Genomic DNA, 16573 nt, shown 5'->3' with positions numbered 1-16573 from the left:
AGAAAAATATAATGCTTATAATATCATGTTTTATAATTGTGAATATGAATGGGGATATACTTCAGAGATATTTTACTCATAACAATTTCTAGGGGTGCCAATAATTGTGTCCAATGAGTATTTGAGAAAAACATTTATTTCATAATGATATTTCCCCCCATTTTAAATTCTTATTATCCAATGAAAGGATACATTTTTGTGAATCGTTTAAATAAAAGATCAAAAGGATTAACAATGCAGATTAATTTTCACAGCCTTCTTTGATCATATTTACCAAGGGTGCCAATATTTTTGGCCATGACTGTATATATATGTATTACATATATTTCTTAAATATATACATGTACATATAGTATAAATATGGGTGGCTCAACTTCCCCACAGGCTCAAATCACCCCGCTCTCTCCTGCATTTACTCTTTTTCTTGAAACAATTGAGAAATTATTTAATATTTAAAATTACACATAAACCAAAAAATTACACTTGTTGCCCAACAGATATTACAAAAATATGAATCATTTCAGTTAGATGTCTGAATTCACAAAAAAAATATATATATATAATTTCATATGTTTTAAAACCAACATACAAAACCTTTGTCCTCTAGTTTCTCCCCAAACATGTCATAAAGATGACTCCTTTATAAAGACAAAGTAAACTAACTAGAATGGAAAAAGATATCGAGGACTCTATAAATTGATTGCCAATTAAAGTTATTCAAAAGAAATGTTTAGTTTGAATCATTTTGTTCAGGGAAATTAGTTTTAATGATCTCTTTCTCAGTGTCGAAGAGACAAAACAATCAGAAAAAATATCACTTCATTGTGATTAACAAAACCTAAAATGACTAGCTATTTTTTATATTTTCTTTTTGTTCTTTTTATATAAGGGGTGGTTTTAACACGTCATCCACACGCTCTGAAAATAATGTATGGGTGATGTTAAAATCACCAACCTTTTCAAACGGACTTGACACTTTAATTACAATGTGCATCTTTTCGGTACTAAAATGCACCCTTCACGGGGAAATGTGATGCAGGTGTGTACCTTTTCTCTTTTCTTTTTCTGAGAGTGCATGGTGCAGTGTATTCGTGCAGATCCACTGGAGACTGAAGTGAAGTTAGACTGTAAGTGTTGGTGAGTGGGATGCTGTTCCCTCCTCGAGTGGCATCGTGACAAAAACCGCAGTTTCCTCAAGAAGTGCGCGTGTAGCTTTAGTGTCTCACTTAAGGGAATTCCGAGAAAGGCGCTAAACAAAGAAGTTTTGAAAGCGAGTTTATTCTTCATGATCTACACGAGGTAAGACACGTCTGCTCTTCAGTTACTGTAGTCAGAGTCTTTGACTTCTACTTTCTCATAGTCGTTACTTTCAGTTATAGTAAGCGAACATATTATTAGCGTTTATTTAATAGCTTTACTTTGTTCCACACAAACAATTTTTAGGGGAAACCCCTTCATGCATGCTTAAAGCACCATTATTAACAACATTTCTGTGTGTAATACACAGATAAAAGGTCATTTGGGCGTACGTTTGAAGTTTATGATTATTTTCATAATCTCAAGAAGTTGTGCTTGCAACAGAAATGTTGCGTGCCAGTTGATACGCAACCTTGCTTTTGTCATGTCTCTGTGAAAACGGGAAATTTGATAGCTGCTTGTTTTTGTTTCGTATCCCGATCTGTCACGAGGGATGAAGTCTGAGGGTGCGTTTGTGTTTGTCGCTCTCTTATAGCTCATAATGAAAACAGGAGTAAGGTTTTTAATGTCGTTTCACAGGAACGTGTCTTAAACCTGCCAGACCTGCTGTCAAGAAAACTCAAGATGAGCTCGTTTTATTTGCAATGGATTGTCCTCTCAGCTCTTTGGATTGCAGGTGAGAGTTCATCTTCACGTCTCTGATTGGGTTGGTCCATTGTCTTGAATTCATCTAGTGTTTATTTTAGTCGCTGAGGGTTCAAACAACAGGAAAGAATGCAACATTCAAATGTGAAAACAGAGCCACGTTTTATTATTATCATCATCTCTGGTCATTGAGATAATATCTGTACTAGCCTATCACTCAATGCAGTGACTCAGGTTAGGTTTTAAAAATAGGCTATGTTAGCTATTCTTAGCAAAGATTATTAAGATATCGAAGTTTCATTTGCAGTTGTGACAGACTATACAGTACGTGTTAAAAACTGCGAAGTTACCTGCCTCAAAGGTTAACGTGATTGTTACTGACCTAAAAAGTGCGTCCTCAGACGCGGTTACAGAACTTTTCCAAACCACCGCTGCAGAATAAAAAATGCTTACGTGGTTTAGAAATAAGGTCAGGCGATGTACTTTTTTACTTTTTCTTTCAAAGCGATTTCATAAGATACACAATGTAGAGTTCGCTTAACAGACGCACACTTCACACTAGTGATGTCACGGTACCAAAATATCAGTATTCGGTACAGATACCAGTGAAAATCCACGGTTCTCGGTACCAATTTCGGTACCAAAGCAAAAAACAAAAATATGCTAATTACACACTTTTTATCACTAAAAATAAAACCAATGCCATTCTTTATACTTATTTACAATTGTGTTTAAAGTTTTTCTACAAGTAATATAATTATGAAAAACAGTAAACAAGTTTCACCCAAATTTAATTTGTCTTTTAATTACTGAAATTTAAACACATTTTATTTTTTGGTAAATAAAGGGGATTTGCTATTAAAAATAAAACATGGAAGAAATATTGTGTGATTTAATTAATTAAAAAATAAAAGTTTTATACATTTTTTCAACAGTAGTAGCAGTATCACATACATTTTACTAAATAATAGTAATATTTCTAGCACAATGCCTTTATGTAAAAATGAACTTTTATTTTGCACACCTTGGCAATATAATCGCCAGTGGCCAGACTGATATACTATTTTACACACATACATATGATTCCAATCAGCTTATCTTTGTAAAATGGCACAGCTTCTTAAATCTTAGCTTCTTAATCAGTCAGTCAAGCATTATATTGTGGTATTAAGCTCTATTTAATGATAGAACTTTAGTGATTATAACTAAAACTTGATAATCATGTATGAATGCATATTTGTCATTTTAACTGAACGTAAGACTGGTGGTGATGTTTAAGATATTTTGGTCATTGAGGGCTTATGTAAAAAAAAAAAAAAATAGTAATAGATCATATTAATTATTATTAAAAGATAATACTAATACTAATTCTACTACCATACTAACAATATACAATGCACTATGGATTGATGAGCTGCTGGGTTCATGAATATTAATCACGTTGTCTGCGTTCGGTCGAACGTATTTGCTGAAATCAAAACAGGGATGGTAATAGATGAGCGCCAGCCAATGAAATTGCCCTTTGCGCATTAGCCCCGCCCACTACCCGAGAAACCGGCTTACTGCTTGTTCCAAATAGCTGAATAATTCTAAATGAACTCCATTATTTTGACAGGAGAAGACAACAAAGAATATAGTTTACATGTAGCATGTCGATTCAGCGTGGTAAGACTCTCGCTCGCTCTCTTTGCATGCTTGAGAAACAGCACTATCAGCAAAGTGACGGTGAGTCATGCTCCTTCACACAGAGTTTACAGTTTGGCAAATGCAGGTGCGTTGTGCGTCAATTGAGATGAATTGAAAAGTACAGATCGCTTGATGGAGAGAGAACTCTGAAGCACTCAGTCAGTGTTCAGCGAGTGAACATGTGTTAATCGTATAATAGCCTTGAACACACACACTGGCGAGTAAAATCTAGAATTTATTAGCCAATGGCTAACAATAGACATAATTTAGTCGCCCAGAGTAAAATTTAGTCGCATATGCGAGTGATTTAATCGCAATGTAGAGGGTTGTTTTGACGGGTTGACGTGAATACCTTTAAATTGACACTGGTTTTACTCAAATGAAACGGTAAAATGATTGTGAAGTGACTCAGAACAGTTCTGGTGATGTTTTTTATGTATTTATGTCCTCATTACTGCAAGCGTCACGTGCTTCAGTCTATGTAGTAAACAAACCATCCATTCATAAATTCACACAGAGACGTGCAGAACATGCAGGATTCAGATTTCAACCAACTTTTGCGGCTTAACATTTACAGATACTGGTCCATATGGAGATTTGATAAATGTATGCTAACTAACAATTTCCGTGACTGTCCATATTAAAATGTAAGTTTAATTTTCATGACTGTATTTTGAGATTCCGTCCGCGTTTTCTACTTCGCGGAAATCATAGCGCTGTATGTGGGTTGACCGGGTCCTCGGTACTACCGGTACTTAAAGAAACCTGGTACCGTCACATTTTCATTTTTTTAGTACCGAGTTGGTACCGAAGTACCGGGTCTTTTGAAAACACTACTTCACACTTGGTCCTTTTTAGGGGTTTGAACTCGGTTCGCGTGAATTTTCAATTCTGAAAAGGGGCAGGTGCTTGAGCCCCCAATAAAGCCTTTTTGGGGGCTCAAGCTCCTGCCCCTTTTCAGAATTGTTCAGAAGTGCCCCCTCAGATAAATAGCAATGATATGTGGTCAATAAAACAAACCGCATTTGAATTATAATTGACGATGCGTACAAAAAAAACAGTAATTAACCGCAAAAAAAAAAAAATAATCGTGAAATTACTGTTAAATTGTCAACCTGTGTTGTGCTTGACTCACTGATAATCCACAATCTGTTCCTATAGGCTCTCAAGACATATGGTTCTTTTAGTAAGGGGCTCAATGGAAGAAAAAAAAATCCATATATTATATAATTTTTCCCAGCTAACCATTTTACGTTCTGGGAACGTTAGTTTTTGGTTCACAGAACGTTGCCAGAATGTTCCCTATTGGTTATCCAGGAAAGTTTTCTTAACGTAAATAGAATGTTCCCTTAAGGTTAGGGGAACGTTCCGGGAACCTACTCAGAACGTTCCCTTAAAGTTATAAAAATATAACCTACAGGGAACGTTCCCAGAACATTCTCCTTGGTTATCAAATTAAACCTAAAAATAACATACAGGGAACGTTCCTAGAACGTTCTTGTTTGGTTCCCAAAAAATTAACCAAATGGGAACCATAAGGGAACATTAGGGGAACGTTCTGTGTTTGCTGAATATTACACAATTCATCGATGTCCGTTTGACATGCTATAATACACCAACCAAGCATGATCTGGAACAAGAAGTTCAAAATTAATCGGACGATAATGTGAAGCGGAGCGGTCAGTTTCTGTTCTTATTCATACATCGGTTGAAAACGGCATGGGACAGACGAATTTACATTTGTGAAGCAATCTGGATCTGCGGTTGGTCTCATAAATCAAATTAGGCTACATCGCTGAGAAAATGCATGCTAAATGACTACAAAAGTATTGCACAAAACCGTGCAGCGCCGAAGGTCGCAATGTAATCAGTATTGAATTCACTTATGTTTATGTTAGAATCACACGTTTACTACATCATGAAACTATCATAGTTAATGAAGCACAAGTGCCACCTACAGGACTGTTGTGTGAAGTGTCGTGAAAAGTACATTATATGACCATTTTTGATAATTCTGCAGCATTATGAAAGTCTTATGCTCATCAAACCTGCATTTATTTGATTAAAAATACAGAAAAAACTGTAATATTGTGAAATATTATTGCAATTCAAAATAATGTTTTATTTATTTAAATCTGTATTTGTTATTTTAATTTATTTTAAAATACCATTTTTTTGTGTGATGCAACGCTGAAATTTCAGCATCATTACTCCAGTCTTCAGCATGATCCTTCCTAAATCATTCTAATATGCTGATTTATTATGCTGAAAACAGTTATGCTGCTTATTTTTTTAATTATAATTATTATTTACATTTATATTTATTTATTTTTAAAATATTTTTTTTTGTGGTTCATTGATAAATAACAAGTTAAAAAGAACACCATTTATTCAAATTAGAGATCTTTACTATCTTTACTATCACGCTTTTTATTATTGGTTTGTTCAGGTGGGCGATATGGCAAAAATATATATATTTTTTTAAGAGATATCATGATTTTATCATAATTGTTTGTTATGTTGGTTCTTCTATTTTGCAAGCTGTTTGAGCATCACACACAAACTAATATACTAATAAATATGAAAAAAGTATGGTGGATATTTAGGCCAAAGTAGGAGAAGATACAAATCTTAAATAAAATAAAAAAAAATAGAACAAAAAAATACATTTTACAAATACACATAATACACAGTGTTTTATTTTAAGGTATACAATAGGATTTAGCAGGAGCATTCAAAAAATGTAATGAACAAATAAAAGTAAAACACAATATACATTGATCCTATTAAAGCAACTGTTTATGAATGAATAAAAGTGATGCTTTTTCAAATGTGAAAACAAAGAGCCAAGTTTTATTATTATTATCAACACTGATTATTGAGTTAATAACTGTATCACTCAACTTTCAGTGTGTTCATGAAATGCAGGTTAGGTTTTAAAAATAGGCTATGCTAGCTATTCCTAGCAAAGATTTTGAAGATATCGAAGTTTAATTAGCAGTTCTCCGAAGTTACCTGCCTCAAAGGTTAACGTGACTGTTCACATACTGACCTAAAAAGTGCGTCCTCAGACGCGGTTACAGAACTTTTCCAAACCACCGCTGCAGAATAAAAAATGCTTACGTGGTTTAGAAATAAGGTCAGGCGATGTACTTTTTTACTTGCGATGTACTTTTTTCGCTTTCTTTCAAAGCGATTTGATAAGCTGCAGTATTTAGAGTGCAGGTTTCCAACATTGATAATAAATCAGCACGGCATAACATATATTTCGAAAAGTATATTGAAATTTTGATCAAATAAATGCAGGCTTGATGACCATAAGTGGCTTCTTGCAAAAATATCAAATAGTAATGTATCCAAACGTATTTTTTTACATTACGTCTATTTTACATTTGTAACATTGCAAATGTGCTTTCTACACCAATCATATTTGTAGAAGAAAAAAACATTTACGTTTGGTTTCCTTGACCCGAGTCAATTTTTACTATTATATAAAAAGGCGTTTAAATACGCTGTGCGCCTTTTCTGTATCAAACGGATTTATCAAGAGTACTGTGGCCTATTCAGTGTAGAACTTACTGCTTAAATGTTGTTGAATGCTTTATTAGGTCCAGTTCTCTTACCCCAATTTACCAAAATTAAAGTCCCATACTAATAAAAATTATGCATTTTTTTTCTCTTCAAGGGAGTCAGCTGCACATCATAAATCTCAGCTCACACATCATCAGTGCTGGTCTTGCATTTAGGATTGAGTGCAACATCATAGAGAGTAAAATGCAGAATGTGAGTATGAGCTGGAGCCTTTCCAATCAGAGTCTGGATAATATCAAGGGAATACACATTAATGTCAACGAGCTCTGGTTTCTACCTGCTGACCTCTCCCACAGCGGACACTACTCTTGTCTCAGCAGGTACTGATGCAATTCTCAGAGTTTCTCATTTAGTTGTATTATGCTTATCTATTCATTGTTACACTTCGAGAAAATGTTATGCATTAAAATGCAACAAAGAACCGACTGTAACAACTGTAACAACTCCTCCAATGCATTTCATTGTTACTTATTTTTATTTATGAAAATATATACTGTATTACAACTTGAATACCTTTAATGCATATGGAATTATGAGCCTGTCCTCCAACAAAAAACAACCATATAGGTCGTTTGTGCAAGCACCTTATTACGACCTATATTTACGTTTTAAAGTTAAGCGCCCTCTAGCGGGCGTAAAAATAATGACAGTATCGCGTTGTGTCTGTCGTCATGAAATGACGTATAACGTCATTACCAATCAAAACGCACGTTTATTTAAATGCAATGTGTGGGCTTTTTACACCGATCTCACGCTTATTCGTTCGAATGACCACACCTAACCCCACCCCTAAACCTAACCCTCACAGAAATCATGCTAAATTATGATTTATTGAGCATATACATTTTCATGCATGTTCATTTTCATGTGACATAATCCAAACGCAAATGCAAATCGCGCATTACCGTTTGCATTTTCGTTTAAGCGAACGCACAGTGTCTGCCAAATTTAAAATGGAAATGCAAAGTCCGTTTGTAATTGTGTTTCCCATATCTTACGAGCTGTGCACATTTGCCTTTTCACTCTCTCTGCACTGTGCATGTAAACTGCCAAAACTCAAATTGAATCGCAATTCCTTTTGCATTTGAATTTTCAACGTCTACACGGAAACCTGTCAATCAATTGACAGGGGTGGGGCCATTTTATTGGGCGTGTTTGCATTGGGAAGTGACGTGAGAATTCAAATGCAAAAGGAATTGCGATTCCATTTGAGTTTTGGCAGTTTACATGCACAGTGCAGAGAGAGTGAAAAGGCAAATGTGGTAATTAATATTGCTATTTGAATATGACAGGCTCATAGCTCGTAAGATATGGGAAACACAATTGCAAACGGACTTTGCATTTCCATTTTAAATTTGGCAGACACTGTGCGTTCACTTAAACCAAAATGCAGACAGTAATGCGTGATTTGCATTTGCGTTTGGATTATGTCACATTTTAATGTCACATCATGTCTGGAATATCATTCCATAAATGCATTATACATAAAGGTTTCAAGATATATGTTTCTGAAAACCACCTTTGCATTATATGTTTTGTGTTCAATATTTTCTCTTTGCCCGTCATTTTTCATCCCAAATGTTGTTCTTTATGGCAGAGATGGAAATGAAACCTGGGAAAAGATATTTCATATCTCCGTTGAGAATAAAACATGCCCCCATTTAAACAGAAAGGACGATGTTACAAGCATAGGGGAACTGACTTGTTTCCTACCTCACATCTTTGAGATAGAGCCTCAAGCTCAAGTGACCTGGAGAAAAGTAAGACATGAACGTAAACAGAAATGAACCAAACAACAAAGATGCTGACAAAGCATGCAGTTCGATTGACTTTAAAGCAGTAATTTGCCCAAAAATGAAGAATTGCTGTAAGTTTACTCATCCTCAGGCCATGCAAGATACTTTTCATGTGCAACTTTTCATTTTTGGGTGAACTATTCCTTTAATGCTTCTCCTGTGGTTAACATACTTTCATAAAAAAATAGGCAAGCATCAGACAAGTTTTCGTTCTGGAAAACACCAAAACATTGCTGAAGTCATCAGTATGTCAAGCATTTTGGGTGTATAAGTTCCTTAACTCCATGCAAATTATAACTTAAAGCATTTGCTTTCATATTTAAACACAGTCACACCCAAATCTGTGCATGTCTGGATGTGTACACTGGAATTATTTTGTCTGCTAAAAGGTTTGTTTTTCTCTCTCTTTAGAACTGCCACCTACTCAATGTGACAAACAGTAAGGTTTTCCCGATAAACAGATCTAAAGACATGGTTGGACTGTATACGTGCTTTGTGAACTTTACTTTTGGAGGGGAAAACTACACTGCAGCCCAGACTACAGAACTCTACGACCAATCTATAGGTTATTGTTAGTGACTATTCAAAATCTGAAAGATTAATAAAAAACGTATTTAATTTCAGATAGTAGCTTTTATTTTCATTTAGTTTAATTGACGTTTTAAAATATGTAAAACTGGAATACAAATTAATACGTTGGGCCTACAGACATAAAAAAAACTGATGCAAATGACAAAACCACTTCACAATATTATTAAAACTTTAACTGGACTCAGAATGAAAACAGAAATAATAGAATAAATAATAAGTATCTCAGTTATAGTAAAAGAACACTGCTTGGATTCGATTGAGGAAAACAGTTAATTAATCTACATACAGTATTAGCACTAAACATGAAATAAATATTGCATTTTGCAAGTCTGATTAATTTTGCAATAATTAAAAAGATTAATGCTTTGTTAATATCGACATTGGACCAATAGGTAGCAGTATAGAGCTAAAATGTTCAGCTTGAGAGTTTGATTGTTAATGTCATAAATGTGTTTCGTTTACAGTGGTGACAAAGCCTACAATCATCTACCCAAAAAATGAAACACTGAAAGTAACACTTGGTGAGTGATGATGAGGGTGATATTTTAACGTCTGTCACCCAAGCTCTTCTGCTGCTGTATATGTGCATTGGTGTTAGTTCTTATGTGTTTTATAGCAATTGTACACCCAAAATGACAATTTGCTAACAATTTACTTATCCTCAGGCCATCTAAGATGTACATGAGTTTGTTTCTTCATCAGATTTGGAGAAATGAAACATTCCATCACTTACTCACCATTGGAGTGAATGGGTGCCATCAGAATGAGAGTCCAAACAGCTGATAAAAACATCACAATAATCCACAGCACTCCAGTCCATCAGTTAACATCTGGAGAAGACAAAAGATTAAACAAATCCAGCATTAAGATGTGGATTAAGGTGTGGATTACTTGTGGATTATTGTAATGTTTTTATCAGATGTTTGGACTCTCATTCTGACGGCACCCATTCACTGCAGAGCATGAGTAAGTGATGCAATGCTACATTTCTAAGTATGGGACACCAAATATGGCTACACGTCACGTCTTTTTCCCTTTCCTTTTTAAAGTTGTGCAGTGCAGTATGTGTTTGAAGAGTTAAAAACATTCATGTCATCACAGGTGAAAGTTACACACTTAAGTGCAAAGCTCTGGTTGGGGAGGACGATAATGGAGAAACTGATATTTTCTGGGGTAGTGACTCCAAACCTTTTGAATCTGTTGAGCTGAACATCACCTCAAGCATGTAAGAATAAATAAACATTTACTCTTTATGCATGAATATTTTATAAATAAAGAGAGAGTGTTTTATAAATAATGTGACTAACCACTTTGCTTCTGCGTGTCTTGTTTTATCAGCATGGAAGACGGCGATCAGAAGTACATGCTGTCCTTTTTACACATCACAGAAGTCACAAAAGAATATTTATACACTAATTTCACCTGTTTAGTTCAACACCCGGCAGGTTCAGATTTTGGAAAAGTCTTTCTTATTCCAGGTGGGCTGTAGTTAATCTTTTACTCTTGTATATTATTGTTTATGTCTGCTCTTGTCTAATCTGCTTTCTATGTCTTGTCGTCTCTCCAGCGAGTCAGATTGAGTGTTATTACTGGATCGGTTTTGGTCTGGTGGCTCTGCTCATGTTACTGTGTGCCGTGGTGTTTCTCTTCAGAATCGATCTGGTTCTGGTTTACAGGGCTGTTTGCCCGTCTGCAGCTGTAAACAACGGTATGTCTTTTTTCTCTTCAGATTCACTTCTTTTATCAACTGTGCTCTGAAGAGATGCTTTTAGAGATGCTGTGGATTGACCTTGATGACCATGATTTAGTTTTAATGGGGTCATATGATGCTTTTTTTAAAGATCATTATTTTGTGTATTTGGTGTAACAGAATATGTTGACACGCTTTAATGTTCAAAAAACACATTATTTTTCAAATACTGTACATTATTGTCGGTCCTCTATGCCCCCCCTTGTTTTCTACAAAGCCCCTCCTTCTGACAAGCACAGTCTGCTCTGATTGGTCAGCTGACCCAGTGCATTGTGATTGGCTGAACACTGCAAGCACTAGGCCGAAATGTAACGCCCCTTTCCACAATCGCATGTTCCATCTTTCAAAACAAATGTAAAGACAGTTAATAATGTCCTTAGTTTGAACATTAGTTCAAGCTGAAAGAGGAACAGAGTCGTGTGACAGACAGTGATGAAGCTCGTGTGTGTTTGCAGAACACAAGCCACGGACGGTTAATACAGATGACTCCACTGTGTGACCGTCTCTCTCTGTCAAACACACACACACACACACACACACTGAAGCAAAACTCCGGATTTGAACAGTCAATAGCAAATACTTAAACTAATAACAAAACATACTTACAGTAGCTGATTCAGAAGTGCATTGTCATAGTAAAGTCAGAATAACCTCCTCTCTTGGTTCATGAAACAGTCGTCCATACAATGCGTTGCTGTTCTGTTGTAAAGTAATCTTAAAGATTCCTAAATGCATCTACTTTCAGAAGGCTAAATAAAGTGCTTCTGCTTTCTCCTAGATACACACAGCGTCTCCCTGACACGACTGCTTCAACACTAACTGGTTACTGAAACCACTCCGCCTTTCTTTACGTGAACATTTGGCCAGCATTGCACAAATCATCCCACACAGTGATGTAGACATGTGGGGGCGTGTTTAAACGAGGTGTTTTAGGGGGCGTGGCAGAGTCCTGACTTTGATAAAGAATATCTCTTTGGATTTGAGACTTCAGTCTTTGCAACTTTACACATCTTCTTCATGCACCAAGAGCTTGTTACACTGCATAGAGAAAGGATTGAAGTTGAAATCGCATTATATGACCCCTTTAAGTTAACTCAAAATGAAAATTCATATTTAATCATTTTTAATATTAAATATTATTAGGATATTTACATTAGTATATATTTACTTATGTATTATTCTTAGTTATTGTTTACTTATTTTTATAGTTTTTATTTTGCATTGTGATATTGTTTCAATTGAATATTGCATTGTGCACATTTGAAATATATATATATATATGTAATTAAAAAGAAAGAAAGAAAGAAAGAATGAAAGAAAGAAAGAATGAAAGAGAGAGAAAGCAAGAAAAAGAACATTCTTCTTGTGGTAAAAATTTGATTTGGACATGTTTGGCCAATGTTTCCCAGCTTTACTAAATATTTGTAATTCTTTACAAAATCATTAAATTACAGAAGATTATAGGGTAGAATATTGACTGCAAACCTGCATGAATTGAATGATTTTATGACAATATTGTGGTGATTTTGTCAACAAACCAAATACAAATATAGTTATTATTATTATTATTATATTAAATCTGGTAAACATTGCCTAAACATGTCCGAGTCATATTAGACCTTAAAATAATAAAAATCAGTGCACAGTCAACAGGTGACAAGAGTATCAGTATTTAATTTCATGACTACACAAAATAATTGTATATTTAAATTTTGAAATAAAAAAATACATTGTGGTTTTACTGTTATATTTTTATTGTTATATATTTTTTTGTGTGTGTGTGTGTGTGTTGAAAATTCCCATGCTTTATTTAAGACGGCAAGTTGTACGATGCGTATGTGAGTTACCTTCATGGGGATCAGCACAGCTCATCCTCTGCGAGGACGTTTGCCTTGGATTTGCTTCCTGCGGTGCTGGAGGATTTATATGGTTACAAACTCTTCATCAGTGGTCGTGATGAACTTCCTGGAGAAGGTAAACATCCTGTCACATGATCACACCAACGCAGCTCTAATGACACAAATACCTGCTCAAATAATCGTCATGTTTGAATTAAATCAGTGAAAAATCGCGATTTTAAAAATTGCATAGAAAAATATATTATTATATTTTTTGTAAAAAACTAATTAACAAAAAAAAATAAAAAATAAAATAATTTAAGATTAATGTATTTGAATTGCATATAAAATATCCATGCATTTGGATTACACATTTTTTATGTAATCAAATAGTCTTAATTTGATGCTTATTTGTCAGTCATACATTAATAAAAGAGCGCAGATTTCTGTAAAAGTTCAATTTTTATGTGTTTAAAATACACAATAGCTAGCTTAATATATTAATCATCAATCTCAGAAATTGTAACAAAATACTGCTTCTTCCACAGCACAGCTATCCATATTTTAACTACGTTCATACTTTGAACTGAATATATTCATTTTTTCACGATGAACAGATCTACAGTATGGTGATTTTAACCAATTTTAATAAATGCATTTTGAAAATATGAGATGGATAAAATCAAATAGATGCAATTGGGTCCCACTTTATATTAGGTGGCCTTAACTACTATGTACTTAAATAAAAAAATAAGTACAATGTATTTATTGTGTTCATATTGTATTGTAAAACACTTTTGCTGCTATTGAGGTGGGATAGGGGTAAGGTTAGGGAGAGGGTTGGAGGTATGGGTAAGTTTAAGGGTGGGTTAAGGTGTAAAGTATGGGTCAACAGTGTAATTATAAATGTAATTACAGAAATTAAATACAGATGTAATTACATGTCGTTTTTTTTTAAATATAAGTACAATGTAAAAACATGTATGTACACAATAAGTACATTGTACTAAATTATTAAGGCCACTTAATATAAAGTGGGTCCGCAAATTGTCACTAAAACTTACCATTGTTTTGAGTGCATATGTTGCATTTATGTATGACAGAAAAATATGCATAAATTTTCCATTTTCATTTTAATTCTGAAGTTTTATTTGTAATTTTTAGTAGTCTGTTTTATATATATATATAAAGAGAGTGTGAGTGCGTGTGTGTGTGTGTGTGTGTGTGTGTGTGTGTGTGTGTGTGTGTGTGTGTGTGTGTGTGTGTGTGTGTGTGTGTTGGTGTGTGTGTGTGTGTGTGTAGTTTTTATTCTGGCCTAAATATGTTCTTGAGTTTTTATTGTAACACAGTCATGCATTTAAACTTTTTTTAATCAAACTCTTTTTCAGCGGTGCATGAAGTCATTACAGACAGAATGAGCCGAAGTAGAAGGCTGATCATTGTTCTTACATCACAGAGCTGTGTGTCGCCTCAAGCCGATGCCACCAAGAGCCTTTTACCAGATCAACTCCCAGTAACCAATGACGTGCAACTGAAAGAAACCACTCCCTCTGACAAAATATGGGCCACTTATGAGCAGCGGGTGGGTCTCTATGACGCTTTGGTGAAGCAGGGTCTGAAAGTCATCCTGGTGCAGGTGGAGGACGGGGTAGAAGAGGCTCTGCTGCCCGAATCTTTGCAATACATCAGCCGCACTAAAGGTATCCTGAAATGGACGCAGAACACCAGTGAACGGGGGAACAAAAGCTTCTGGAAATACATGCGCTATCGAATGCCTCCAGTGAAGCAGCAGAAGAACCAAGAGCTGACGGTGCTTTGAGATCAATTTGATACTCTACATAAGTACATGAACTCATTATGAATGTATATTGATTACACAAGTCAAGTGCAAACTTAGGGGCCTTTCACACAGAACGCATTTTCTATTCCAGTGCGCTAGACGCAAGAGCATGACCTTTGTATTTGCGTCTCGCACAAAACGTTTTACTTTGGCGTTTAATAATTGATTTTGCTATAGTCATGTTGTGTATTAGACATTATGCTATTAATTTTTTACTTATTGTATTTGTGCTATTGACAGTGTACAGCATTTGCTTTATAAATAAAATTGAACTTGAACTTGAACTTGAATTGTAACAGCTCATTAATGTCAGTTCCAAAACTGGACCAATCAGAAGACCCCAGAGGCGGGGCAAGCATTGCAAGATTTTGTTTACAGTAGCAAGTTGGCAAGGCAACTGTTTATTTGACAGCAACATGACGGAGGAGTCTTTCTGTGTTGCGCTTTGTTAAAATCTATTTTTGAGCACTGTCTCTCGCAGTATTTAATGGAAAGAAGCGTTCTGTGTGAACGGCCCTGTAGTACGCGAGCTTGCAGTGCATGAATGTGTGTTCTTGTGTAGAGACGTTTTGTTGCATTTGATTGAAGAAACCAAGTATTTTGTAGCTATGAGGGGTGAAAAAAGTCTGGTGATGCAAGTTTACAATGGAGGTAAAATTAACTGATATGCATATGGAAGTACACATTATTTTTGTTTCGGTTTCTCGCAATTATTTTTATTTACTTTCATTTTTTTTTATGCAGCATGTTACATTAGTGCATAAGCAGTTAGGTATTTTGTATTTACGGTTACAGGACCAGGAGTTTCTACTCTTTTTATTTGTTTGTTTACTTTCCATTTTTTCTAATGTGTTATTATTACGTTCATGGACTTTCTGTTCCCTTATTTGGTCATCTTCCTTTTCTTGTTTTGTTAATTGATTGATCCCCACCTGTCTCCAGTTCCCTCATTACCTCCTGTGTGCTTAAATACCCTGTCTGTATAGTTCTTCTTCGTCCGTGATTAAGTTAAGGTATTGTGATGTAATAATGTTAATGTGTTGTATATTGTCTGTTATCTCCTTCGATGTTCAGTAAACTCCTCTTTTTGATTAAGACCCTCCTCGAGCGCTTTATTCCTACGTTAGCATACACCCTTACTGTAACAGAATCACGGACCCAAACAGTTTAGTTAGCGGCGTTTTTCTTTCTTTTCGGTTTTTGTTTTCCTCCCTCTCCTGGAATGGCGATTCCAGCAGTCCAACTCCTATGCCTGGAGCATCTGGACCGTTCGCTGGAGGACCATACCAGGGACTTTCTCGATCTGGCGTGCCTTACCGACTTCCCCGACCGCTCTAAGGCACGCCTACCAGCGAACGGTCCCCAAGAGGATTTCGCCGCTTTCGTGCAGTGGGTGCTGGAGAAAAATGGATCTTCATGGACCATCTGCACCGCCGAGAGGATATCTCCAGCCCCACTCCGACCCAGAAACCACCCAGCCGCCATCAAGCCACACGGAGCCAGAGCCCAGCACAGCCGCAGAGCCCGAGCCAATTACCGACAGGGTGCAGGACCTCGAGAGCGCGACTGACCAGGTGTCTGAGCCGGCAACAAACAGTGGAGATCGAGGGCACGGAGGAAAGCCCTGCCCACACTTCTG

At 35.7% G+C, this 16573-nt stretch overlaps 1 protein-coding gene across 1 annotated transcript; it reads left to right on the top strand.

The window, feature by feature from the left end:
• The first annotated feature begins 1735 nt into the window (after positions 1 to 1735).
• On the top strand, positions 1736 to 15218 carry LOC132153223 (interleukin-1 receptor-like 2). Its single transcript, XM_059562578.1, has 10 exons — positions 1736 to 1873; positions 7214 to 7439; positions 8717 to 8879; positions 9327 to 9480; positions 9971 to 10027; positions 10608 to 10731; positions 10845 to 10984; positions 11074 to 11214; positions 13072 to 13230; positions 14483 to 15218. Exons 1-10 carry the CDS (start codon positions 1822 to 1824, stop codon positions 14911 to 14913), a joined length of 1647 nt encoding a protein of 548 aa, XP_059418561.1. The 5' UTR covers positions 1736 to 1821; the 3' UTR covers positions 14914 to 15218.
• The last annotated feature ends 1355 nt before the right edge of the window (positions 15219 to 16573 follow it).

This window comes from Carassius carassius, chromosome 11 (genome assembly GCF_963082965.1).
Source record: "Carassius carassius chromosome 11, fCarCar2.1, whole genome shotgun sequence".
NCBI classification, from domain to species: Eukaryota; Metazoa; Chordata; class Actinopteri; order Cypriniformes; family Cyprinidae; genus Carassius; species Carassius carassius.
This window is presented reverse-complemented; position numbering and strand designations above follow the sequence as displayed.